General features: G+C 32.4%; 2 protein-coding genes across 2 annotated transcripts; both read right to left on the reverse strand.

Annotated features, from left to right (window-relative positions):
- Nucleotides 1-3,738: 3,738 nt before the first annotated feature.
- On the reverse strand, nt 3,739-6,291 carry LOC124355228. The gene is made up of 2 exons (XM_046806269.1): nt 4,189-6,291; nt 3,739-4,095 (listed from the first exon to the last, which is right to left on the reverse strand). Exons 1-2 carry the CDS (start codon nt 4,380-4,382, stop codon nt 3,798-3,800), a joined length of 492 nt encoding a protein of 163 aa, XP_046662225.1. The 5' UTR covers nt 4,383-6,291; the 3' UTR covers nt 3,739-3,797.
- Nucleotides 6,292-8,216: 1,925 nt separating this feature from the next.
- On the reverse strand, nt 8,217-18,909 carry LOC124355229 (G-protein coupled receptor Mth-like). Its single transcript, XM_046806270.1, has 3 exons — nt 18,040-18,909; nt 9,816-9,894; nt 8,217-8,449 (listed from the first exon to the last, which is right to left on the reverse strand). The coding sequence occupies exons 1-3, from the start codon at nt 18,872-18,874 to the stop codon at nt 8,254-8,256; spliced, it is 1,110 nt and encodes a 369-aa protein (XP_046662226.1). The 5' UTR covers nt 18,875-18,909; the 3' UTR covers nt 8,217-8,253.
- Nucleotides 18,910-19,122: the final 213 nt, after the last annotated feature.

Here is a 19,122-nt window from a genome sequence, read left to right on the forward strand (position 1 = left end):
AAATGTTAAGCGGCTTTTTCTGCACACAATGATATATAAATACATGTATATTTGAAAATTGTAAACCTACAGAAAAAAAGTTTTAAAATATGCTTACATCATGTTTCAGGAAGAAATTTGTGACAGCGCTTGCGTTTATTCACACATGTACTATTATACATATGACCTTTTATTTTTGTGTGCTATAATTTGCTTTTGTTGTGGTTGGCAGGCCTGAAAACTAACTTCTATTTCATCAGCTTTGAGTTCTGCTTCTGACTTTATACTGTTTGTTTATTGTTTTGCTTAGTGTTTTGGTGCTTTGTGAAGTGATATAGTGAGTGTTAGTTAGTAATTTATATTTTATTATTGCTAACAAGATTGTTTATGTATAAATATGCCTCGTGTTAAAAGTAGTTATCCTAAACCCCGTAAAGGAGTTGGTGGTAGGAAAAGAAAACCAGCCAGTCCTAACCCTAATGAGATGTCAAAAGATGAGTCTACCCCTAGGCCTGAAATGTCAACACAATCTCAGTCAAGCTCTTCAAAGAAAATAAACATAGATAAGTATGAGATGTTTAATTGTGATGAAAAACTATGACAATGAAATTATTAACATGCAAATTTTATCAGATCAACTTTTTAGTTCATCACTTTGTAAAAATTGCAAGAAAAGTGGTTTACAAGTGCGTGCTGGCTCAACATTTTGGCCTGGCTTTTTGAGATGGAGATTTATTGTTGCCATTGTAAATATGTACATAAATATTAATAGTTCTAGGAATATTAATTTAGAAAAAAAGACTCTATTTGATGTAAATATTAGACTAGTGTATGGACTGAGGTCTATCGGGAAAGGTATGGCTGCAGGCACAAAATGTTATGTGGCGTAATGAATCTTCCGCAACCTCCAACAAAAACCGTTTCGATATAATAATTTTTAAAAGACAAGGCTAAACAGGTAATGGATGAATCCATGAAAACTGCTGTGGATGAGGCTGTTGAGGAAAATAAAACCTTAGGTAAGAACGAACGCGACTTAAAAGTAGGTATTGATGGCACTTGGCAACGGCGTGGCTTTAGCTCTCTAAACGGAATTGTTACTTGTACAAGTGTTGACACAGGAAAAGTTATGGACATAGAAGTGGTTATCTAAATTTTGTAATTGTTTGGACAAACAACAACATGAGGCTATTTGTTCGGCAAAATTATCAAGGCTCGAGCGGAGGTATGGAGTCAGCTGGAGCCTTAGCTATTTTTCAACCGATCAGTAAATAAGTATAATGTTAGGTACTTAGAGTATTTAGGTGATGGAGATACAAATAGTTTTCAAAACTATTGCAGACAGTAAACCTTATGGTGAAGTGGAAATACAGAAACTGGAGTGTATAGGCCATATTCAAAAGAGAATGGGGTCTAGGCTAAGGAAACTAAAAAGAGACTCAAAAGGCGTAACACTTTCTGATGGCGGCAAACTAGGTGGAAAGAATAGACTAACAGATGGCATAATTGATCAATTGCAAACCTATTATGGAAATGCTATTAGGAAAAAATACTGATAACCTACAGAACATGAAGGCAGCGGTTTTGGGCCATATATTTTCATAAACTTTCGACGGAACGGACGACAATCCTCAGCATGGCCTTTGCCCGTCAGGAGAAAATACATGGTGTAAATACAACAAGGCAAAGCACACTAAAGAGCCATATTCTCATAAGAACAGCATTCCTTCAGCTATAATGTTAGCCTTGAAACCAATCTTTCAGGCTTTAGCAAATCCTGACCTTCTTCGAAAAATATTTACACGGTAAGACGCAGAATGTCAATGAAAGCATCAATAATGTCATCTGGTCTAGAGTGCCAAAAAAAGATTTTGTGACATTGAACACACTTGAGTTTGGTGCTTATGATGGCTATTTCTACTTTTAATGATGGCAACATAGCAAAATGCAAAATGCTTAGAGCAGTAGGCATTGAACCTTGCAAGAGGACAATTGACGCAATGAAAAGTTTTGACTACGAGCGAGTGCGACGAGCAAATTGTGCGATAAGTGACTTTCAAAGACAAGCAAGGAGAGACAAACCAGGAATTTAAAAAGAAGGATTGAGGAGGATTTTGAAAGAGGAGCCTGCATATGATCCAGGAATGCACTAATGCTACGGTAAATAAATTGCATGTTTTTTTCTATAATTTTGTTATTGTTTACTCTATTTGTGGCTGGGTATAAGTTCTATTTCATAATTTTCTCTGTTATTTCTCTTATAAATGTATTCTAAACTCAAAAATGTTTGAAATAATATAGCCTAATTAATTTTTTTTGTATTATCTTTCACTCCGTTATGACTATAGGCCTAACCCGCATCGCGTTACTTTTGATATACAAAATTTTTCCAATATAGATAATTCTAAATATTAAAAGCATATATAGCCTATTCTATTAAATATAAAGATCACATTTAATTATAAAAACCAATTACATATCATATATAGGTAAAAATATTATATAACATAGCTAAATAGGTCATTATATTCGTTTTTTTGCGATTTCCCGCAAATTTACTTTTTTACAGTTTTTTGCACACAAAGGTACACGTTTCTCAGAAAACACTACTTGGACAATCAACTTGAAACTTTTACACACATTTATATAGGTATTTTGGCACCTACTGAGTTTTTTTGAGATGCACTCCTATTATAATTAGGTACTTAAAAAAAATATTCTAAATTCCAAGTTTGATATTTCAATATGGGTTTGAAAAAAAAAATCATAAAAAATTTATTTTTAAGATACAAGCACCAAAAAAACTCAGTAGTTGCTTAAATACCTATATATGTTGTATAAAAAAATTTAGGTTGATTGGTCCATTAGTTTCTGAGATAATGGTACCTATGTTAACATTACAAAGATAGGGGTACCGCCTCCCCTTAAAGAAATAGGACTATTTATATTATGACAACATTGAACCAGTCCTACTCTGCGAACATTTAGGAACTTTTAGAAAATATATTGGAATAACTATTTATAGCTTTTTATCTTTACAGGATACAGTGAACTACTCTACTTACTAAATTATGGAATACAAATCACATCCCTCCACATGGCGTTAACATTTTTTCCAATGGTTATATGAAACAAACATACATGCTGCAGTAGTATGAAAATTAAAAGTTTATCAAAGATGTCCTTTTCTTGACATTACTCCTTGAAAATTACTTATAAATAAATTCTCATCCATCCTTGTATTCTATTTTTCCACCTACCAGTTGATAATATGGAATGTTTTCATTACTAGGCTTATTTTAAATTTCATCATACAAGTATGGTGTAGTCCCTATATTCAAGTTTTTAGCGAATGACTAATAAACAGTTTTGAAGAATAAGATTTTTATTATGATAAATATAATAAAATGAGATTTTACAGGAAATACGTAAGACATTATCATAGAAACATTTATTGTTAAACCATAATAAAAACATATTTTTGGAGAAAAAAGTACTTAGTGGGTTTTTTTTTAACTTTTGTTGTATTTTTTGTATTTGATTGGCTGAAAGAAATAGTTTTACACAAGAAAGCCAGAATACAAATAATACATATTGAAAACAAAGTTTTTAAATACATAATTATTTTTTCTGAAACGAATTGTTATTGATTATTTAAGTTTTCAGGCATATCTAAACAAATGTTGAAAAGTGCATGAAATATATGCAGGTTGCTGTAATATTAAACCAATCTAAACTGTTGTCATTAAATATCGGGTTTTTAATCATAGTAAAAATTGAAAAAAAATAATTTTTTTCTGTTTCCTTGATGAAGATTATCACTCCTCTGTTGTACAGACTGAATCTGCCTGCCTTGCTTTGTTGTGATAGATTGCTCTTCGGAGGTGTTGCCTAAGAAGATAAAACTTGTTAATTAACTGTTTGAACACTTTTTCCTGGAGGACGAAAATGAAGAATATCTCAATACCCCGCACACGATCTAAGTCTTTCACAGTGTTTACGAGGAAGACTGGAATCCCCCTCATGGACTTGTAGTTCCAGGTGATGAGAGCCACCACAGATACTAGGATGTAGGCTGATCCCATCATGAAACATGCTTTCAGGTAGACCTTGGTCCTGGGGAGCAGATGATATCCTGGTCATTAGTTACAACAGGTGAAAGGGGTAAGGGAGGTGAAAACTGTAGTTTTTATTCTCTAGGAAACCCACCATATTATGTTGTTTCTCTGCAGTTTCCTGTTATGATTAATCGTGGAGTTGGAGCTACAAAATGCTTCTGAGCTCTGCTGGCAAGACCGCAGCTGCAGCAAGGTCATTATGCAGAATGTCAAGGTCATCAATTCTGTTAAGTTTACTGGCACCACCGCGTACAGAAACCGTGTAAACTCATCTGCAACATACATAATAGTATAATATTATACATTAATTTGAACATAGATTTTCCACAATAATACAAACTTCCATGAAACATGAAGCTGAAACTCTTAATTTTTTATGCATAATTTAATATTTGATTGCTTCTTTTTAAATATGATTAAACTACCAAGCTGACATGATAATTATAAGACTTAAATACTTTTCAAATAACTATTAATAATTTTAAAAGAATATTCAACACCATAGCAGATATACTTCTAGTTAGTCATTTGTAAACAGTGAAAACTATGGTGCATGCACTTTCCTGGCAAATGATGGATCAGATTCAAGTACTGTTAGGGTTTGAAATATTTTGCTTAAATCTTAAATTATTATACTATGGAAGTCACCTCGTACTATCCACATACTCTCCACACAGGGTCTCCATTAAAGACTAGTTGGTATTTAAACGATGAGAGACTTGAGGCCAAAAATATTGCTCTTATCAAAATGTTTCTTTCTAAGGTACAATGGAATTTTAAAAATTTAGTCCAACCAATAGAACAGCAACTTTTAAATTTCAATAAATGTCTTAAATTTTTATTTAAATTTATGCTGTCCTACAAAAGTTATCAATGCTTGCCAAAAAGGCAATTAATTGGATTAAAAAGGGAATACTGGTTTCAAGAGAGAGTTTGAAATAACTCTTTCAAACATACAGTACAACATCTAATGAAAACTTTAAATCTTATTTTTTAATTTACAAAAAACTTGTAGATCTGTAATCCAAGCCACAAAAGCACATGGTCTCAAAAAAGTTATTTCTTACAAAAATGTTTCTAAAACAGCGTTTTTTGTCATCAACAACAAAAACAATACACATAAACAAATTAAAATAAAAATCGGACATGAACTGGTACAGGGTGAAGTGGAGATTGCCTGAGAGTTCAACAGATTTTTCGTATCTGTTGCTTGCGGGAACGATCCTCAACCATCAGAGCCCCAAGTAATCAACTTGTGGAGATGGAGCCTAACTGCATCAATGATGCATCAACTAGCACCTGTCCTTGACGCAGAGCTCTACGGAATTATTCAGCAGCTCCCAGTAACAAAATCAACCGATATCAGTCTATTGTTCATGTGGCTCATAAAATATATTACAAGCACATTGTGAGTCTTTTAACTCACTTAGTGCTTAATTTATCTTTTTTCTCTCCCTCCTGAAAATTGCAAAAGTAAATCACATATTTAAAAAACATGATCCATTTTCCATTGATAATTATCAGTCTGTCTAAATCTTGAGCAATATTTTTGAAAAACTTAAGAGTGCTTTACTTTCTTTTTCAATAAACACAATTAGCTATCTGAGGACCAATTGGGCTTCAGAAAGGGAAAAACGATGGTAGACACAGTTGTGAATCTTGTCAAAATGATTATTGAGGGGCTAAAATGTTGGAATCGTTCTTTAAGTATGTTTCTTGACCTTTCCAAGGCATTCGATTGTGTTGACCATAATACACTGCTAGACAAACTGAAATCTCATAGCATTTAATGTGTGCCCCTACAGTGGCGTAGGTCATTTCACAGAAGACAAGTTTCAAATCAAATTTCAAGCACTATTAAAATGAGTTATGCGGTCCCTATAGGTTTCATTCTCAGTTGGATTATTTTGCTGGTCTATGTAAATGACATTGAGTCATGCATAGGAAACTTGTGTAAAATATAGATGTTACAACTCTCTGCTGTCAAAAATCGAAGGAAATTTTGGAACATGCTTTTGTTGACCTGAACACAATCCAATATTCCAATATTGCTTTCATTGTTATCCATTATTTTCACAGCCTCAATCCCACAACAGACTTTTCAAAATCAAACGTGTTGCTTTTTGCTTTTCAGCTAATGGATTCAGAATATGGGCTGGCCAACATTGTGGCAGAATCCATACTAGAAGAAATCAATTTTTCGTTTCTCGGAATACTCCTTTATTGAGGGTTGACTTGGATTGATTCAGTTTGTACCAAATTAGCCTCAGGCATTTGTGTAATGAGATCTTTAGCCAAATATTGCCCAACTCAGGTATTGAGATGTATTATGGTCTAATTTTAAGTACAACTTGGTTTTTTGGGGAGTTTTAAAGCTTCTAAAGAAAGCGATTCGGATAATTGCTAACATCTTTATCAGAGAGTCTTTTCGACCAGCTTTTACAAAAAACAGAGACAGCTATCGGTTTGGAAAACACAGGATGGTAGCATATGAACACTTGCCTTAGCAGACAGTTGTAGAGTAGACTTCATCAACAAGTTGCCAGATTTAATTTAAAATGCACCAACGCCTAAGGCATTAAAGACTTGTTTGAAATGTTTTGTAGTGTCAAAAGCATTCTATAATGTCGACGAGTTCTTGGTATATGATTGGGAGACCACCCACATGGAAAACTGACACTGGCATTGACAGGGGAGGAAATTGTTGAAAGTATGGTGTATGAACGCAAAAATATACATATGTGTTAAAGTGACATTGTGGAATGAATGTCAAAATTCTAATAACAACCATGACTTTTGCTATATGATGTAATTTCTCAAAGGCAATAAAAACTGAGTTTGAGTAAATTTATACAAATGCAGTTTTATAAGTAGAGCATATGGTGGGGCATAAAAACTATCCTATTGTACACAAAAGATTGTCAAAATGTTTAAAGAAATACTCGTATATAGTAATTTTAAAAGTAGCAGCTGCACTGTGTGGACATATTGAAACAAGATGGGGTTCCTTGGATTTTAGTGGTACAGAAATAATTTTTGATTATAATAAAATTATCCAAGAAGTTTAAGAATTGTTCGAGGTGAATTATTTATTGAAGTAGAAACATTCTGTCAATATGTTGACTACGAGAAACGGTGTAAGGTGAATAGGGATGGGAGTAGCTAGTTTCACTCAATAGAGACAGCAGAGGAGGTGTTAAATAAGTTTATGATAAATTTTAGATTTGGATCTCTTGTCAGGATTTTTTTAATGGGAGGAATTTGATAAAAGACTTTGTTATGGGCTATTTTGAAATGATTTGAATTACTACTATTTTTAATAAATCAAATTAAAGATAAAAAACTTCAATGCATAACATCGGCTGTGAATGGTAGAGTATCTGTGAAGTTAAAGATAAGAGAGACAACAGAATCTTGCACTGCCACAATTTTGTGCTGTCAACCATCTTTGATCAAATTAATTTCTTCAAACCTAGATAAACTTTTATTCTGAAACCATACATTTTCTGAAAACCCGAACAAAAGTAAATAATGGAAATTATTAAACAAAAATGTTTTTATTTTGCTATTAAGATATGGTATAGAAGATTATTGCATGGCTGATTTACATGTCCTGTACAGACAGTATCTTTCTTTTAACCAAAGAACGAAAACAATTACATTTTAAGATTTTTCTAGTGCACCATTATATTTTTTTTTAAGTATTGAAAGAAAATAAAAATAGTGATTTTAGTAAAATTTGGAAATAATTTAAACTATTTTTTGGAAATATGCAAAGCAACTGTGTTTGTTTGTTTGTTTAGCAATATTATAAAATGTCTTTAGGTAGTAATTGTAATTTATATTTATATATTGAATTATAATTAATTAAATGTAGATTCAAGCTGTAAACATTTCAAATTCAAGTTACACTGTAGAATTCTAAAATTTTATTTTAATTTCATTAATTTTTTTAACAGATGATCAAAATAAAATAACCCAAGCAAAAGAGAATAAATAATTTACAGAGAATATCAAGCAGTTATTTTTTTAGTTCTCTAATAGAGACGCTTATATTGTAAAATTGTATGCTGAGTGTGTAAATCTAATTTATAATATAATTTCTGTTATATAATTAAAATGTAATAAAATATTATATAAAAACAAGATTAAATATTTAAACCATACTACTAAACCAGCATCTCTTTAAACCCATGTGGGGTTTGAGTGATGATGGTATGAATGAAGCAAGATCCACTATAAGAGTAAATGCAGATAGAAGGAAAGGTAGACCCCAGGCTACCCCTTGGTACAGTCGCAGTTTGCTGCGGACCATAGACCTTGTCTTTGAGAGAGTCCTCAGGGTAGTAGGTCTGAAACAAAAAATAATAAATGATGGGAGATCAATATATAATTATTCATATCACTGTATTATACACTTTTGTTATTTGTTTCATTAATGGGGTCCAGTCTACATTATTTACATTATTTTCTCTAAAAATCTCTTGTTTGGATTTATTTTTCTCAGTAGATCATTACTGTTTTGAGTTCTATTTGTAAACACTGTGAATTATCAATTATACATAAAATACTTTCAAAAACAATTGAGTGTTCTAAAACTGTTGTTAAATGGCATTACATTTGTAGGACTAATTACTACATATTATCATTACTTTTTTTATGTAATGCTTTCCAAATTTCTTTGCCTTAGGAACATACCTAGTGGGTGCTCAGTGCAAATTATAATCTTCTGTTTATCTCAGCTTCACTTCAGGAACAGTACTCATACTGTGATCCTAATACTGGTTACATTACCTAGACTAAAATCAGTATAAAACAGGCAAAATAACATGTTTAATCCATTTTTGAATATGGTCTTCTAATAATCCTCATAAACTCCTCATTTTTGAAACTTGTTTTTTTTTAACCAAAATCAGCCAGTGGCAGCAAATGGCACTGTAAAAATCATTCATAAAAAATGTAAAACAAGTTTCACATTTAATGTAAATGTAAAACTAGTTTAATTTAATTTAATGTAAATGTAGTAATGTAAAACTAGTTTCCTGTAGTTTGTGCTGTTAAATGTTGGTGTAGTTATTGGAAATGTGAAAAATTTCTAATAAAACAAAAAATAAACTGGATAAATAACAAAAATACTTTGTTGTCTGTGAACCACTTGTACACAAACAAGCAATTGCACAATTAGTTAATTGCACAGAGGCAGCTATTATCATCACTTTGACATTGTAATAAATGTTTTAGCTCTCTGTCATGGCTCAAGGTACTGTTTGCACTGTGAATACCTTTTATTCTAAATCATGGCAGAAGTTCAATCACCTGCCTTTGTGCTTTTATCATGTGTGCTGTGTTTGCCTCAGGGTCTCTATTGTGAAAGTTACAACATGTCTGTACTGTGAACATGTCTGCACTTGTTTAATGACCATGTATGACTGAGTGCTTTGTTTAACTTCATTATTTTCCAAAGTCAAACGAGTTTAGTTTCTGTTACAATGGTATTCATTATATTTTGGTTAGATAACATGTTCTATGATGTCCTTTTATTTAAAAACTTTATAATATTCATATGTTTTTAGTTTGAAAACAAAAATAATGATCCTTATTGAATCTGATTTGATGAATAGTAAATTTGTAGCCTACTAATTTTTTACTGTTGATTTTAATGTGTTTTAAAGCAAAATTTTTTAATTTAATGTATACATAAAATGGTTTAGTGCTTACCTAAATGAGGTCCAGATTTGGTATGCAATGACCAGTTGCCAAGCTTGACAGGAGAGCCAGGAATATTGCATAGCTAGCCCTGAAACAAGTTAATTCAATGAAAAGATTTGGTAGTTGCTACTCTTTCTGGAGCTGATCTGTGTTTGACTGAGAACGAGGGGTTTTTGAACATGAATATGTGCTCAAAGCCTTATTGCTAATGTGTAGTTAAATCCTCCAAGTCACTTTTGTGCCCCAAATTTGGCTAAATAAAAAGTTCTAGAAATTAAGTTTTGATACAATTGTTTGTTGTTTTTAACAATTACTTAGACTGTTATCGGGTGGATTATCACAAAGTGCAAAGTAATGGTAAGTTAATCCTAACATCTTGGTTAATTAAGGGAATAATTACCAAGAATCTCTAAGGCAGCCCTATGCATTGAGGATTGAATAAGATTAGGACTAGAACCAAGTGTAGAGTCAGGTTGTGTTGCTGTTCCCACAGCTCATTAGCATTATCCCACAGTATGATTATACTGTATAATAGCTAAGTGGCTTAGCTTTCATTTTCAGAAGTCTGTGTTGTTTTTTGAACGTGGAATAATCACAGCAAAACCTCATGATTATGAGTTATATTAAATATAAACTTGCAGTTGTCACTTGTTTGACTGTTATAATGTGAATTTATTTATTCCTATAATTTTTAAAGAGATTATGTACCCTTTCTTATCAAGGATAGCTGACCTTTGGACAGTGACTGACTTATCTCTGACAACCTAATCTACCTTCATCTACAATAAACTATCATTGTCTAGTTTGACTTATATTTTCATATCTGTTGGATGGCTCATTGGGTTGTGTGACAGACTTTGAATCTGAAGGTTCCAGGTTGAAAACTAACATCGTAACTTTATACTTTTTATGTCACAAATTAGTTAAATTATCCTCTCTTAATTGAAATATTAATATAATTTTTCATACTCTTTTACAAATTCTTCCATATTTTACTATTTATTTCATTCTTAGGCCTATTTTATAAAAAAAAAAGAAAAGAAAGCAGAAGTCTCATAATTGTGGAAAAACTGTTCAAAAAAAACTATTAAAATCAAAACCATCTATACAATGTTCTGGTCAGTGTCTACAGTGGTATCACTTGAGACATAAATTACTCCCTCAATTTAAAATTATTGCAGAATCCAAATCAAACTGGAGCTGTTATATGTGTGCACCAATAATAAAAATAACAATCTATCTGATATCTGTGGTATATCCAAAGTATTGGAAACTAAATCTGATGAAGGTAATGATGACGAAGATAGTGAATTTATAAATAAAAACTACTAGAGAAACACTTGAAACTCTTAACTTAGTTGTAGACACCTTAAATAAAGACTTAATAGCAGCCAATGAAGAAATAAAACAACTCAAGATTCATAACAATAACCTAGAAATGTTAGTCCTTCAAAAAGAAGAAAAAATAATGAAATTATTAAATAAAAATACCAGCAGTTTCTCCTACTCACAATCTCCAACATGTTTTGCCTGAAAAAATGAAAAAGAAAACTTTGATAAAGACAAAAAAACTTAAAACATTTACACTGCCATTGAGAAACTCTTTTCAAAGTGCTTGAGGGTCGCATTGATGATCCAGAGGAAGTTTGTAGTGTGATCGGAATTTTACCTTTAAACTCCAGTAGATCTAAAAACAAAACAAAGATCACACCGACTAGAAAAACACAGCAGAGTAATCCAGTCAAAGAAAAAATAACAAAGAGGAAAATTTTGCTTGCTGCGGACAGTCATGGCCGGGACCTTTGCACCGATTCTCGAAGCCAAACTAGGCAGTGGTTACGACGAGGTAACGGTAGTCAGCAGTTTGGGAGCCCCTTTTAACTACGTAGCCAACAACCTGCAGGACTTGACTAGCAGTTTTACCTTTAATGATCATGCTATCTTACTCGCTGGGACAAACGACATCACAGACTCCACTAGTGCTAGTGTAGTTAATTTTAATTTTAATACATTTTCTAATATAACTCTCAACACTAACATGTCAATAATCGGTATCCCTCATAGATTAGATCAGCCTGCTCTCAATGAGAGTATAAGAAAAGTAAATGTAAAGATTGAGGAGGCTGCTAGTAATGTAAAATTATGTAATTTTATTGACACGAGTTTCACTACATCTTACACATTTATACTAAATTTGGACTACACTTAAACAAATCAGGTAAACATTTTTTAGCCGAACTAATTCATCAGTCTTTAAAGGTGAAAAAACCCACAATTGTACAAAAAGACATCCATACACCAGGACAAACATGTAGTAAAAGCAAAGCTCCTTCACCGGAAAACAACTCCACTTTTTTAATCAATAAACCCCTCACACTTCATGTGGCAACTAACGATCCATCAGCTGACATTATTCTACATAACATCCATGCATCAACACCTAATGAGAACTCTGCAAAATACATAAATAAACCAAAAAAACATCCAGCGCAAGAAAATATTAACAGTAACCTAGCCTGTATATCACATTCACAAAACAATACTTCTCTAACCTGTAAGAACCGTATAGATTCACAAAAAACAAATATTAATAATATAAAAACCTTAAACCTTATTACACCAAAATGCTCAAAGTATCCTAAATAAAGTTATACAGCTGGAGTATCTGAGTCATGATGTAAATGTAGATATAATTGCTATAAGTGAAACATTGGTTGTCAGCAAAAAAACTTAAAATAATTTTCAGATAAAAAAATTACGTTGTAGCCTCAATTTATTGTAGAATTAGTTTGACACGGGGAGGTTCTTGTCTTCTTGTAAAGAATCATATACAATTTATTGAACGTAATGATATTTGTAAATTTTAGTGAAGACTTTGTTTTTGAATGTTCCTCTATAGAGTTAATTTCAACTAATTCTAATAAATTAAATATTTTAACTGTTAGTTGTTACAGAACACCAGACTCCGATATTCATATATTCATTTCCAAGTTGCAATAAATTGTTATTTGAATTAGCTTTGAAAGAGAAAAAGTACTTAGTTGTCTTAGGTGATTTTAACATTAATTTATTAAACCATAACTCAGAGTCTTTAGCTTTTAAGAATATTTTAAAATGTTATAATTTTAGATATTTTATAAATGAACCTACTAGAGTTACCAAAAATGTTGAATCTTGTTTAGATAATATTGTTAGTAACATACCTCAGAATCTGCTATCAAGTCTTAACCTTCACTCTGGCTTTTCAGATCATAATTTTTCTCAAATTTTGAAAATAAATGTCAATAATTTATTACTAAAAATGAAAATAGTAAAATAATTACACATAGGATATTTTCTGAGCAGGGTCATAGAATGTTTCATGACTTTCTGCAAAAGGAGGGACTGGTTTGATGTGATTTCTGGTGAATCGGTTGATGCAAATTTCTCAAAATTTGTTGATAAGCTGATATTATATTATGAATTAGCATTCCCATTAAAAAACAATAACAAAACTTAAGTCAAGTCCATATTCTGGGTAACTGATGTGGTTAGGGCAAGTGCTGTCCTGTCAAAGGAGCTGTTTGCCAGAGCCAAGTCAATAAACACAGAAAATAGCTGGAAAGAATATAAAACTTAACCTTAAAACATCATAAGAAAATAGTCCTTTATGCAAAAAGAGAACCCCTAGTAAATAAAATACAATCCTCTAAAAATATTCCAAGAACAACCTGGAATATCATTAATTCAGAGACTAAATCATTTGCTTCTGTAAAAAAAACATTAATCTAATTGTTAATGGACAAGATATTACTGAGCCAATGGATGTTGCAATAGCATTTAACAGGCACTTCACAAGTGTACCTCATATTATCTCAAACCAACTTGACTTGCTGAATTCAAGGCATTACGATCCACAAACTTTTTTGCCAAATCCATTTGTTAATAGTTCATTTTATCTCTATCCTGTTTGTGAAAAAGAGATAATTGAAGTTATAAGTAAATTTAAATCAAGTAAGTCACCAGGCCTGGATGGAATACCTCCAAGGATATTGAAGGAACACATCCACATCCTGTCAAAACCTCTTTGCTCTTTGGTGAATAGCTCCCTGACTCACGGAGTCTTCCCTGAATGTCTCAAGGTAGCCAGAGTAACTCCAATATTTAAAAACAATAATTCAAATCTTGCAGAAAATTACAGACCTATTTCAGTTCTTTCAGTTTTTTCAAAATTATTAGAAACTATTGTAAAATTACGGCTTGAAATTTTTTTAAAATCAATCTCAATAATAAATAAAAATCAATTTGGTTTTCAATCTAATTTGTCAACTTCAGATGCTATCATAAGTTTAACTGATTATGTGCTAACTGCCTTGGACCAGGGACAGTTGACCTGTGGCCTGTTCTGTGACCTCCAGAAGGCTTTTGATTGTGTAGACCATGAAATTTTGTTAAATAAATTGGAGTATTATGGCATCAGAGGAGTTGCTCTCAATTGGTTTAGTAGCTTTCTGAGGGATCGCAGCCAGGTAGTAGAGATAGTTCAAAACAGTGCTGGTTTCTGTCCATAAATATCTATCTCCTGCCCGCTATTTGGAGGCAGGCGTACCCCAAGGGTCAGTTTTAGGTTCAATATTATTTTTAATTTTTATAAACGACTTACCCAAGCAGTTTTCAATTTATGTGACAAATTAATTCTCTTTGCTGATGACACCACTAGTTTGATTAATCTGACAATAAAACTGAACTATCTCAAAAATTATATGATAAACATTAGTTTGATTTTTTAACTGGCTTAAAGCTAACACAAACTATCCTTAAATATTTCCAAAACATCCATACTTAATTTTCACTTTATTAGAAACTTTAGAGAACAACTTGAAATAACTTTTTACCAAAGTAAACTTACTTCTACAAAAAATTGTAAATTTCTTGGTGTGTTACTTTAGATGACAATCTTAGATGGGAAAATCACATCAGTCAGTTAAATGGGAAACTAAAATTCAGCATGTTGTGCTATTCGTAAAATTAGAGACTTGACTGACTTAAGAACAGCAAAAACTATTTATTTTGGCTATTTCGAATCTGTGTTGAGATATGGAATTGTTTCCTGGGGAAGTTCACCATTTATTGAACAGGTTTTCAAAACTCAAAAGAGAGCAATCCGAATTCTAGGAAATTTGAAATTTAATCAATCATGTAGAGGACATTTTTTTAATCTTCAAATTTTAACAGTAAGATGTATTTACATAATGGAAGTTTTAACTCAAACATATAAAAGAATACAGTCCAATCCCTTTATCTCCCATCATAACTACACAACACGTAATAGTTATTCTCTCTACCTGTTCCTATACACAGAACAACCCATTTTAAAACATCTTTCCCTTACAATAGTCAGCATTTTTTTTAACAAATTACCTTTAGCATGGAGAGAGATTCCTACATTAAAGGCTTTCAAAAAAACTATTAAAGAATACATGCTTCAAACTGAAATTTATACTTTTGACGATTTTTGTCCGAATTCACCAGAAAATAATTAAGATGTGAAATATCATACCACTAGTATTAAGCTATATGTTACTTGTGTGTTGTAGTTAGTATTTTTTTTTTTTTTTTTTTTTAATTGTTATTTAGTATTTAGTGTTATTATTTCTTGACGAGCCTTATAACATTGTAATGTTCTATTGGGCTAATAAATCATTTCATTTCATATGTTTGTTATATTATTGATTACACCCCATGATTAAATATTAATTAGGTATCGCCCCTAAATAGATAGACTTTCGAAACATGGCCTGAATATGAGTATTTTTGTGTGAATACCCTAGTTAGAATCATCTCTAAAGCCAGATAAAAGTATCACTGGCATTATCTCTTGTTTTCCTGTATTAGAAAAATCTCATAGCCTTCAACAGGGTTGCTGTGAGATAACTATTATTAGACAACACTATGTTGCCTAGTATGCCTTAATTCAGTATCGGTTATTAGGATAAATCATCCTTTATGCTTCCCATTGTGTCTTTTACACTTGGAATCCTATGACCTGCAATAGGAGGTAATTTGAAAACCTTATACAATATGTTATCTCCAAACATTACTGAGATCAGTCGTGGAAAATCCCTATCTCCGCTTCCAGTCCCATCTCGCTGCAGAAGACTCGTAGTTTTGTTGTATCTGAGAGGTTGTTTTTGATTATTGGAAACACATCCTATTTCCCCATCCATCTAGTGTTGCTTAAGGACCAGAATAGAGGAAGCACTGGGGAAAACTGCAAGAGTAAGACTTTCTGCAAAAAATCCAGATGTTATCAATGTTTGTTATTGTTTATTGACGTTATCATTGTCGCTACCAAGCATACCTCCTATTTGTCAGTATCAAACCTGAAAGCCTGTTATAAAATTTGTTTGACAGGTGTTTGGTCTTTTAATCATATGCTAGTTTGGTTATCACTATGTAACAGAAATAATTGGATCAGAAATAGTAAAGATTCTGTGGTGTAGTGGTAGCATAATCGCCTGGCAAGACAGACCTGGGTTCAAGTCCTGGTGGAATAAGTAGTTGTGATCCAATCTTTAGTGAACATTTGTATGTTAAGCTACTGTTGAATATTCAAAATGGCGTTCTTGTGGAACATAACAGCTCACTATGCTTTAGTATTTCCAAATATGTCATGCTGTAGCAATAAAGTCATCAGTAAACAAAACAGATATTTATAATACAAAATAACAAGTTTTGGAAAATCTATAGATCTACAGTATATTTATGTTTCGCTATTTACAAAAATAATAAAATATCACTGTATCTTTCTTTGTATGAACTGTATGTTCAGAAGATATTGTTATTTTATGAAATTATTAGTATTGAAAGCAATTTAATACTTCGTAAAAGAATTACAATCTATGCTATCAGGCAAGTATTACAAATTTAATATTGAAGGTATAAGTAATAAATTTGAAATGCATGTACTACAGAATGGAATGAAATTGTACAACAGTAATTCTCATGCAATAAAAACAAGTTTTGGTACAATTTTAAAGATACGAGTATCTGTTATAACAAGCATTTTATTTCCAGTGTTCATGAACTAACAATAATAAATAATATTCTGTAGTACCGTATAAAATTTAGTAAATGTGAATAATAGGTTAGTTACACGTCTAGAATACACATAACATAGCTAGGTTAGACATGGTAGGAAGGGTAGATTTAGTTGAATTTTGAGTTTAGCTCCAGTTCACCCTCCTATCAGGCCTAAAGTCCATGTCATGACATTGTGCACCCACCAGCTCCCTCTTAAGAGGGATATATGTATAATTCTCTATGTACCAAACTTGTAATAGTCTACTTTTTCCATTTGTAGTGGGAATTATGGCTGTTTTTAAATATAATTTTTCCAAATAAATGGCAGAATTAAATATATGGGAAGATCCAACAAGAGTTTCGCCCTTTTACAATACTATTTTTAATTATGGTAAATGTTTATTGAAAGAGTTGAAGTGTGTGAACTGTTATTAATCTTCTGATAGTAAATCAATTTGGCGTTTTAAATATTTAACAATTAAACAAAATTCCAACAGAGGGGTTGCAATATTTAGTCACTTTCAAACAATAAAAATAGTTAACAAGTTAAATCAAGGGGGTTTTTTACTGTAATTTAAAGTATCTAAACTTAATGTAAATAAGATTAAATAATAAAGCTTTAATGGCATGTATCTAATTCAAGCAAAGCATAACAAATGATCACTAATATTTTTTCTTTTTCTTTTATAAGCATGATCAAAATATATTTTTTCCTGCCAGATCCATTTGTACTACAGTTACTATGTTGTAAAAATTCGATATCTGACAAATCAATATAACAGGCATGCAATTTAAACTACAGGTGTCTCCTCAGGAGCCAGGGCCGTATTGAGCTTTGGCGAGCCCCAGAAAAGACTTTCGGCCGGGCCCCGCCATCGCCGTCCGTCGGCACGGCCCTTTTGGTGAGCTACGGCCTGGGCCCTAGTGGGTCCGAGCACCGATAAAATTGTCCGAAAAAGCCGGTCTGAATACGAGTCTGCCAGGAGCACATCGGACAAACGTTTGGTTAGTCAAAAGATACCATGTTCTTGTATTGCACCATATGATTATATTATCTAATAGTAATATTTAGAGCATAGGTAACACGACTACAGCACTAAAAATACATTATTAAAAGTTTTAATAGTGCAGATTATGTAATTGCAAAGTTCAAGGAACAAATCATGCCTACCTATGCTAGTACACAGAAGGCGGTATCGGTGACCCAGGTCTGCAACGATGACCAAGTTGAAGACCCCCTTGAGTATCATGGCTGCTACAAGATTGACCATGAGACAACCGACACCACAACGTAGATTGGGCAAGACAATGTACAGAATTAATGTGATAACATGGATGCTAGTAGGAACAACTCTCAAAGTGTGAGTTAACATGCTGCGGGCTGCCTGTAAAGTCTTAGCAAAGCTATCTTCGACACAAGACACAGCAATAAGAGATCCTGATGACCTTTCCAAACAGTACTGGGACTGATCAAAATACCCTGAGGGGGATGATATTCTACCATCCATGAGCAAAGTGACATTTTGAAGACTTGATTCCATTTCACATTTTTTAGAAAGTACTGAAAAGTAATCCTTACTCACATTCATTCTGTAAACTTCTCTAAAGCTGTTTATAAAGTCTGATACATTTGCTTGAGAAGGCATGCATTTATAATTCTTGTCAAACACATCACTGAAAGCACAACATTTCCTGACGCACGGCCTGACATTACAAGGGCATCCCCTGTAATTGTTCTTATCATACCAGAAATGACCTGGAGAGTAAATTGTGCCATCTTCTTCCTGAATTCTCCTGTTAGGCAAAGATACTGGATTTTCCAAGACCATCGCAAATTCTGGATACATAGTGGAGCATCTCTGCTTGATACCAGGCACTGGCGGGTGTCTGCCGTAGAGATACCAGTTTGCTAACAAGTCCACAAAAAGTAGAACTGAGATGAAATAACATTTCCATGAGCAGTTTTTGATGTAAGTGAAACATTTTTGGATAAACACTGAAGGCATTTTTGTCAGAGAGCCACTTCTCAACCAAGACAACAGACTACACTATATACAATGGTTTAGTTTCTCAACCAGATTTATTGGCGTTGAATGTGGTCAGTGGTAAAAGATAAGTGTGGTGTACTTGTGGTTGGTGACATCGTTGTAATAAAGTAATAAAGTACATAACCTTAATTTTTCACTATAATAATAAATATTCTGAGTACAATAATAGATCGTATTTTAATAATGACATTATCTAAAGTTCTTTT

Source organism: Homalodisca vitripennis, chromosome 2 (genome assembly GCF_021130785.1).
Source record: "Homalodisca vitripennis isolate AUS2020 chromosome 2, UT_GWSS_2.1, whole genome shotgun sequence".
In the NCBI taxonomy this organism is placed as follows: Eukaryota; Metazoa; Arthropoda; class Insecta; order Hemiptera; family Cicadellidae; genus Homalodisca; species Homalodisca vitripennis.

Bases quoted from the DNA above. Each gene is read 5' to 3' on its own strand.
- LOC124355228 (XM_046806269.1), bottom strand. From the start codon at position 4,382: ATGTATGTTGCAGATGAGTTTACACGGTTTCTGTACGCGGTGGTGCCA. The intron at 4,096-4,188 runs GTGGGTTTCCTA...TCTGCTCCCCAG, and splicing joins CAGAGAAACAACATAATATG to GACCAAGGTCTACCTGAAAG.
- LOC124355229 (XM_046806270.1), bottom strand. From the start codon at position 18,874: ATGCCTTCAGTGTTTATCCAAAAATGTTTCACTTACATCAAAAACTGC. The intron at 9,895-18,039 runs GTAGGCATGATT...AACTTGTTTCAG, and splicing joins CCTTCTGTGTACTAGCATAG to GGCTAGCTATGCAATATTCC. The intron at 8,450-9,815 runs GTAAGCACTAAA...TTTTTGTTTCAG, and splicing joins CAAATCTGGACCTCATTTAG to ACCTACTACCCTGAGGACTC.